The sequence below is a fragment of the Elgaria multicarinata genome, chromosome 6 (genome assembly GCF_023053635.1).
Source record: "Elgaria multicarinata webbii isolate HBS135686 ecotype San Diego chromosome 6, rElgMul1.1.pri, whole genome shotgun sequence".
NCBI lineage: Eukaryota > Metazoa > Chordata > Lepidosauria > Squamata > Anguidae > Elgaria > Elgaria multicarinata.
Genome location: NC_086176.1, coordinates 42,169,334 through 42,178,594, shown reverse-complemented (window position 1 = coordinate 42,178,594; position 9,261 = coordinate 42,169,334). Strand labels below are relative to the sequence as shown.

Genomic DNA, 9,261 nt, shown 5'->3' with positions numbered 1-9,261 from the left:
ACATCAAATAGTAACTGCTTGTGGGGAGAGGAGCTTAAATAGCAGAAACGGTTGTGGGGAGGGATAGGATTATACCATCCCTCTCCCAGCAGAAGATCCAGTTACCAATCTCCTATTTCATGTCTTGTTTGAATTAAGCATTTGTAATGCAGCAATATCCAGTTGAGCACCGCCTTATCCCATATCATTGTTTCAGAATCTGCATTAAGTACCATGCCTGTTTGACAAAAGCACTGGGCATAATCTAATCTTGTTGCTGGGATGGACATTCCTGTAACAAAAATCGACAAACACTCATTTGGTTCATGAAAGAACCCAATTTTCTAATCCTGAATACTTTTTCTTAATTTGATTTTTACAACTGAAAATAGTTGTGATAAGAATCAGTAAAGAGAGGAGGGTTCAAAGCAAACTTGACCAATTGAATTGGATTATAATTGAAGAGTAAGTATGATTGTTGATCCAATTACATTTTTGAGTGCACTATATTGTCAGCATCTACAGATATGAATCTACAGATGTCAGGCTGCCCTCGAACAGTCCTCATCTTTTTTTTAAAAAAAATGACTGGAGCAAAGTCTAGCCCATCAGAAATTATACTCATTTGTTATCGGGTGGAAGACATTAATCAATCAAGTAATATACATAATAAAATTAATGCTGGTATAACTGAACTTGTAGCCCTCCAGATGTTTTGGCCTACAACTCCCAACATGCCTCACCATTGGCTATGCTGACTAGGACTGATGGGAGTTGAAGACCATAACACCTGGAGGATCACAAGTTGCCCACTCCTGCCTTATGTTTGGTTGTGTTTTATTCACTATTCTAAAGCCTTTGACTGTGTGGATCATAACAAATTGTGGCAAGTTCTTGGTGGTATGGGGGTACCAAGTCATCTTGTCTGCCTCCTTAGGAATCTGTATAACGACCAGGTAGCAACGGTAAGAACAGACCACGGAACAACGGACTGGTTTAAGATTGGGAAAGGAGTATGGCAGGGTTGTATACTCTCACCCTACCTATTCAACTTGTATGCGGAACACATCATGTGACGTGCTGGGCTTGACAAATCCAAGGCTGGAGTTAAAATCACGGGAAGAAACATTAACAATCTCAGATATGCAGATGATACCACTTTGATAGCTGAATGCGAGGAGGAGCTGAGGAGCCTTATGACAAAGGTGAAAGAAGAAAGTGCAAAAGCTGGGTTGCAGTTAAACCTCAAAAAAGCCAAGATCATGGCCAGATCTACACTATTGCTTTAAAGTGCTTTATAACAGTTTTATAGCGCTTTAAAGCAGTTAAAGCGCTTTATAACTGTTATAAAGTGCTTTAAAGCAGTAGTGTAGATCCGGCCTATGGCAACCAGCTTGATTGATAACTGGTAAATACAGGGAGAAAACGTGGAGGCAGTGGCACACTTTGTATTTCTGGGCGCAAAGATTACTGCAGATGCTGACTGCAGCCAGGAAGTCAGAAGACGTTTACTTCTTGACAAATCTTGATAAAATAGTTAAGAGCAGAGACATCACACTGACAACAAAGGTCCGCATAGTTAAAGCAATGGTATTCCCTGTAGTAACCTATGGCTGTGAGATCTGGACCATAAGGAAGGCCGAGTGAAGGAAGATAGATGCTTTTGAACTGTGGTGTTGGAGGAAAATTCTGAGAGTGCCTTGGACTGCAAGAAGATCAAACCAGTCCACACTCCAGGAAAAAAAAGCCAGACTGCTCACTTGAGGGAATATTAAAAGGAAAACTAAAGTACTTTGGCCACATAATGAGAAGACAGGATACCCTGGAGAAGAGGCTGATGCTAGGGAAAGTGGAAGGCAAAAGGAAGAGGGGCCAACCAAGGGCAAGATGGATGGATGATATTCTGGAAGTGACGGACTTGACCTTGGGGGAGCTAGGGGTGGCGACAGCCGACAGAAAGCTCTGGCGTGGGCTGGTCCATGAAGTCACAAAGAGTTGGAAGCGACTGAACAAATAATCAACAACATCCTGATCACAAAGATCAGCAGAGAAGAAATAACGCAGCTAAAAGTAATGCTGAGCTGAAGTGGTGCAAGAGATTATGACTTTGGATAATATGGCAGGGCTTATCATGGATTATTTAACCCACAGGTTGCAGCACCCATGGGTGCCAAATTCCATATGCAATGCCCACTTGGGAGTTGTGGTATTGTGCTAATCTGGGAAGCGTAGGTTATGCAAGGGTTAAACAATCCTCACATAATCCTAAAGCAGACCATGGGTTATGCTTGAGTTGTTTTACCCTTGCATAATCCATGCTCTCCAGTTCGCATGACACAACCCCCAAGTGGGGGATGCATAGTCAGCTTGGCAGCCGCATACCCCCTGCTACTTCACAGGGGTTAAATAACACACAATGGGATGTCATGTCATGCGAACAGCCCCAATATATTTTGCAAACATTTGGACCCCTGCAAATAACAACCTCCAATTTGAATGTGTATCAGTCTGATTTCCTCAGAAATTGTGCAACTTCCTTCCAATTCAGCATTGGATAATAGGTGGGCTCTGCTAATCCACATCATCATCATTGTGTAGCCAAATCCAACAGGAAATATGAAGTCATCATATTTACTATAATGTCCTGATATTTAGGGAGCAGGGAAGGGGGAACAAGTAAAAGCATCAAAGCAGCAGCTATAAATACATGTGAAAAAACCAGCAACTCTCATATCGAAAAAGGAAACTCATGACAAATTGGTGCAACACTAGTTAATACTTCTTTAGTTATGGACATCCACCTCTGTGCTAACTGTAGTGCACTTGTGGGAGTGTACTGACTTCCATATTTCTGGGAAGGCAGGGATATCTATGATATCAGTGTACAGCTATAGTGTCATTCTGTCTACCCCACTTTCCACTAATGAGGATGCACTAAAGTTCAAAGTAAAATAGGAGGCACCTCTCAGTTTCTAATCCATGATCCAATGATTGAACAGTTGAGAACGAGTCTGTGATTCTAGATGTGGGTTCATGTCCACCTCTGAGGGGGACTCTAAATATCAGTCCTTTACCTATAAAATGGAAACTTTTAAGGGTCTATATTACATTGCTATTTATTGATTTAATTTATATCAAATCTTTTTACAAAAAATGATGCTCATGGCAGCTGTTCTGGGGACAAAACACTATAATCTTTGTAAACTGACCAGACAGCTTCGACTATGGGGTGGTATATAAATAATAATAACCTAAACATTCTCTAGAATTCTTCATCTTTAATAATATTCAACAACAAAAAAACATTTATTGACAGTCACCTACCACAACATGAATCTCTGTGCTAATCATAATGCTCTTATCACTAACCAAAAAGGAAATCCTGGTTATTGCTCATTGCCTGGTATGGCATCTGAGGTAAAAAGAAAAACTGCTAGAGAAATAAAAACTGTTTAGGACAATCTTGTTGAAATTCCCAGTTAAACTTTGCTAAAGGCAGTCTACCAATGCAAATATTTTTAAAAATCTGTTCAAACTTTAAAATTATTTGAAATATGAATAAGCATTAATCACATTTCTAGTTTTTCTAAATTATGTAAGAGTTGTATTTATTGACTCAGGTTCACAGCTAAAAAAAAAGTCACATTTCAAAATCAAGTGTTTTGTGAAGAGAAAGGTTCTTGTGCTTGCTACTTAACTCAATTCCTCACATTCAGATTCTTGAATTTAGGCACATTATTTCCTTCATTTTTAAATGGCCATCAGACAGTACAGTTATTTTGCTTATATTCCCTTAGACTACCAAGTGCTGCCCTTCTCGAAGACTGTAACTAACTGTGACTACAAAATAGTAACTTGAATGTCAGCAATTCCTCATATAGGACAACTCTCTAATTCTTTTACCTCATAACTATTGTGGTCTACCTTATCATATTTGTTATCTTTGCTAGCAAGGGTCTTTCTCAGAGTATTGCCTTCTTATCAAAGACATACAAATGAAATATTAACAATCTTTTAATAACCTCTACCCATTTTTTCCTAAAAAATAAATAACAGATCTTCAAATTGAGTAAACTCACTTTCAGATAATGGACGTGTTTTTTATTTCATATCCCATGGGAATGGTGAAACTAAGAGTATAGTGTGTACCGAGTTCTGACAGCCACAATTTTATACATTTGGGGGAGGGTGTTAGAAATGATGCAGAGAAAAGCTGGAAAAAGCCTGGAAAATTATAACAATAGGCACATTTACTTGGCAGTAAATCCCACTAACTTGAATGGAACTTGTGTCTAAGTAAGTCTGCTTAGACCTACAACATTTTTGAAAACCCCAACATCTTTAATTTCTTAATGCACATACATACATAACCTTGTGCTACCAAGTATCCCTTCTCCACAATGACATTGATACAATATTATCAAGCAGAAATACAGCAACTTTGTTTATTACATGCAGATTCTTCTGCATTATTGCTAAACAGTAACTTGTCCAAAATTACTAAAATACTTAAAAAACTATACATTATGTAAACAAAACATAAATAAGACAGAGTAGTTCTTTTTACACATAGTTTAGTACATACTGTTAGGGAATCAGGTATATGTACAATTGTACACCATAGACTGCATTTAAAAATGCATAAATATGCCTTTTATTTAAAAAAACCATAAACAAAGTAATTTTTGCCCCCCCCCCCAAAAGTGTACTGTACTGTTTATAAACAAGATGAGGAAATTGTGTGTGTGTGTGGGGAACATATCCCTGTAAATGTGCTAACCAAGAGTCAAACATTGCTTTCTACAACATGTCTTAATAGATGGCCATTTTTGACCACTTTAATAAAAAAAATCCTTTGAAAGCACAGATCTGAAACATATTTAAAGAAGTGTTTCTTCGCCCTATTTTAAAAGAAAAATTGAAAGCAGCTACTATGAAGCAATTAAAAAAAAATCTTGCTATGACCTTATGCACACAAACACTTGGGCACATGGTAGGTATTTTAAAATTTGAGAATGTAGCAGCTCCCAGTTAATGGCAAATTGGGCAGGTGATACATATGACATGTGCAGAATGCTGAATCCATTCAACCCTTGAGTTTCCAGTGGCATGCAAAACAGTCCAGTTCTCTACCCGGCAGTTTCCACATGCTCAAAAGTAGACATTACATGCCTTGGGTTCAATCTACCTCAGCCACATGTCTGATATATTTCAAAACAGCATAAGAATTTTTTAACAATTATAAATTAACTTCATAATCAAAAGAATGCCCCAACATTTTAACGGCTCATTTACTTTAAATTCAAGATGCAGCTGTATCAGGTACACCTATGCTGGACTTCAGAAAACTAGGGAAGACAACAGCAGGATTCCTGGTTGTGGAAATTATGTCAGGAGAGAAGGATGAAGGCAGAGAGGAAGTTTTAGATGTTGGAGTCTTTATAGCATTCAAAATGGCTCCTTCTGGGCTGACCATCAGTTTTTTGATAGATGTATCTAGATGCAATACAGAAGGACTGGTTTGTAGCGATGAGTTACCAGTCTGAGTTGCACAAGCCAAAGTTTTAGCGAGAGTGGTAGATGGGGTGACTGCTACCAAAGATGGAGACAGTGTGGTTGCAAAAGATGGAGTACTTGATTTTGTAGCATTGTTTACTACCTGTGGTGTTGCATGTACAATAGGTAGAGGGTTTGCAGTCCCAAGAGAGTTTACAATTTTGGTAGAGCTTTTCAAAGGTTGTTTTGATGGCTGCCAACTTGATGTATTACTTGACACTTGTGTAATCTTCTGGGTAAGGGGAGCAGCATGAGATACACCTTGGAACCCATGGCCATTGCTAACAGTTAAAAGAGGCCCAAGTTTTGGATTTGTAGAGATGAGAAGAACATGACTGCCAGCTCCAAGGCCCTGAGGTGGAACAATGAACCGAGTACCACTGATCATTATTTGAGTTCCAGGTGCCAAAGGGGTACAAGTGTTAATAATTATTTTCTGTTGAATACACGACTCATTCAACTGTCCTCCTACATTACTAGCTACAGATGGTGAAGCTGGAACAGTCTGAGTGGTAGAGGCACTAGGAGCACAACTGAAAGCAGGAATTGGCTTTACAAAATTAGGAGGCAGTGGCTGGGAAGGCAGGGGGACTAAATTAGAAAAACCAATTACTTTACCTGTATTTGGTGCATTAGAAGGCAATACAGTTTGTGGTCTTTGAGCATTACAATTGGTTGGCACTGTAGATGAAATTCCTGGAGGTTGAAATTGGACCAATGTGGACTGCTGACCTTTTGAAAGGGGCATACATTGTGCAGCAGGTGAAACTGCTGGTAACTGAGGGACTGTGTGTATCATTTTAGGGGCGCCATTCACAGGTCCAGGCAAGGCAACTGTAACTGGCAACTGAAAAGTAGATGATAAACTTGGATGAGAAACTGTTGGTTGAGTAGTTGAAATCAGTACAGAAGAAGCAAGGTGCCCCGTTTTCACAGTTGATATAGCCATAGTACTTCCAACATTAGAGGTACGCATTCGAGGAGTTAAAACTGGTGTAACTTTTGTTAAAGTATCTATTCCACCAGCCAAAATAGTAGGCCGTGTTCCAGTAGTAGTTCCACTCAATGCCATAGGAACAGGATCTAAAAATGCATTTGTTGTTAATGTAGGTGTGTTTACTGCTCTTATTGCATCATTCAGAGACTCTTTGACAGATGCAATGCTTTGACACGGCAAACTTGAACACACAGGAACCAAACCACTGCTTGTTAACAATGGCAAAATTACACCCTGGCTATTTTTTTCTTCTGCATCCTTTGGAGCTGTAGACTGCATAATGTTAATTGGTGGAACACTCTGAGCATTACCGGTGCTATTTACAATGGCCTGACCAATGTTAAGTCCTATTTTCACATCTTTTATTTGAGAAACGGTTGGTGATGTATTTACTTTAATCGATGCTCCCACAGTAGATGGAATTAGGACTAACTGAGGTTGCTCTGTGCCTTTAACATATGTTTTGCCCATGGAAGAAGGGAAAGTCTGTTTAAAGGATTCTGCAGTTAAAGTGGTGTTTGACTGAATATTGGCAAGTGGACTATTAATGAAAACTAGTTTCTGTGCCGCAATGCCAGTGGATGTTGGCGCAGGGATTAGGTTGACTCCTGTAGTTCCACAGGCAGGAAGAAGAGGAGGATTTGTGACCAACATAAGTTTTTGAATTTGAGCACCACTCATCACATTTCCACTGGTTACGGATGTGGCCTCAGGCTGCGTAATAGGATATTTTGTACTATTTACATTGCCTTGATTAATAAAGGGAGCCTGGGTAGTGCATGTGGTACTCTGCCCAAGGTTTCCTGCAGAAATGCTAATTGCATTAACTGAGCTGTTTGGTGGTGCTGGCATGACAACATTAGATGTTATGGGACACAGAAAGGTAGGAGAGGACGCATGTACATTCTTTTGCATTCCATGATCCACAGTACAACTGTTATGAGGCTGCCCAAATGCAAGTGTCATGTTTTTCCCCATTACCTGATTTATACAAGCAGGCACAGTTGGAATGGAAGCAGACATTGTTGGAGAGGATTGGATAGGCGCTGGGAAACTAGGTATAGCTGTTGTTGCAGCTGAAAAAGTAGAGGTTGACAACTGTGTAGATTTTGGCACTAAAAATGCCTGAAGCTGAGGTGCATATGTGAAAACAGAACTTGGAGATAAGTTACTAGGAGAAATCTGGTCTGAATTTGTCTGCACCTTAACAATGCCGGTGTTACCACCTCGCGTTCTAACAAGGATAGATTGTGAATCTCTGATACAGATTGTTTTCAGTTCTTGTTTAGTTTCACCAGTGTCAGTACTTTCTGGGGGGGATGCTAGTCTTGGGGAGGAACTGCTGGTGCAAGCAGAAACACTTTGTGGTAGTGTTGTTGTCAGTGTCTGAACTGCTGATGAAATAGTGGGTGAAGCAACCGGGGATGAGGCAGCCGAAACTACAGTCTTAGTTTTAGTAGTCTCACTTTGGCTCATTTTCACCACTGATGTTAATACATTACCTGTGGGGATTATAGAGGGCAATATTGAAAATCTATTCGCTGAATTAGCCCCTTGTGGCAAATGTGTAGTATTCTTTTTAAAGTTTGTACTGGGCAGAAGTGCAGTAGCAGCATTTATTGATGATGCTGGAAGGGCAGGTGCTAACGTAGTGTTGATAGCTGTTGGCTGTGGAAGAGAGATACAGTGCTGCTCAGTAGTCTTTTGCTGCAATGACTGGACTTCTTTTGTCCCACTTTTAGTTTCTCTGTGATGGATAAGAAAATTTTTAGGCAAAATAAGGACTTGCTGCATTATTTTCTCTCCTGTGGCTTTCTCTCCTGATTTACAGTCGACCACAGGCTGCATCTGAATCTTCACTGAATTGTTATGCAGGTCTATTGGCACACAGTGTCCACCTGGCATTTTGTACAATACTTGTAAAGGGTTTTTTGAACTGGTCTGGCAGGGCAGCACTGGTTTAACTGGAGAAGAACCCATAGTTGACATAATCAGCTTCTCAGAAGTAGAAATGCTTCTACCTGCAGTGGGTGGCAGCTGACTAGTTAAGGTCACTTTGTTCCCAATATTCTTAGCAAGCAAGGCCTGGATGGGCTTGGTCCCTTTTATTAAGTTAGACATTGATGCTGGAGAGTCTGCCATATCCAACGATTCTGAAGACGAAGATTCTGTTTGCTTACTCAAGCAACCATCAATTGACAGGTCGTTTTCTATACCATGGACTATGGTATCACTTGTGCTTAATTTGAGCTTTTTCCTTGGTGAAAACTCGTTTGTGCTATCATCTAGGTAACTGTTTTGCTTGAACTGGCGTTTAATATATTTAGGCACTGCCTTTTGTATTTCTCTAGAAGTCAGGTCCTTTCTTAGTGGTCTGGATTTTCCTGCAGCAAGATCCATTTCTGACAGTTTCATGTCCTCTGGAAAGAAAAGGCAAGTGTTTTAAAAAGCAAAGATTAAACTTTTAATCACTTTGCTACTGCTTTAAAATCTGAAGATACTTACATTGCTATTCTAACTGATAAACAAGAAGATTTCATATAAGAACATGCTAATTACATAGGTTCTGAAAACAGTAACTTAATCTACATCCAAATTAATTTGACCTCATTAAGAATTCATAAACAATCAAAATTGTGAGGGTTTGTCAAGGTGTAAAGTTTACACATGCATTTTATCTGATAAAGTTTCTGTAGTACAAGGTAACACTACTTTAGATGTAAAGTCTT

At 39.5% G+C, this 9,261-nt stretch overlaps 1 protein-coding gene across 2 annotated transcripts in view; it reads right to left on the bottom strand.

Moving 5' to 3' along the window:
* Positions 1–4,927: 4,927 nt before the first annotated feature.
* BRD10 (bromodomain containing 10) overlaps positions 4,928–9,261 on the bottom strand; it is a 50,758-nt gene continuing 46,424 nt past the window's right edge. For both annotated transcript variants that reach the window (XM_063129273.1, XM_063129274.1), the window contains exon 7: positions 4,928–8,952. In XM_063129273.1, the coding sequence (XP_062985343.1) occupies positions 5,282–8,952 (3,671 nt within the window). In that variant the 3' untranslated portion in view covers positions 4,928–5,281. The remainder of the gene's footprint in view (positions 8,953–9,261) is intronic.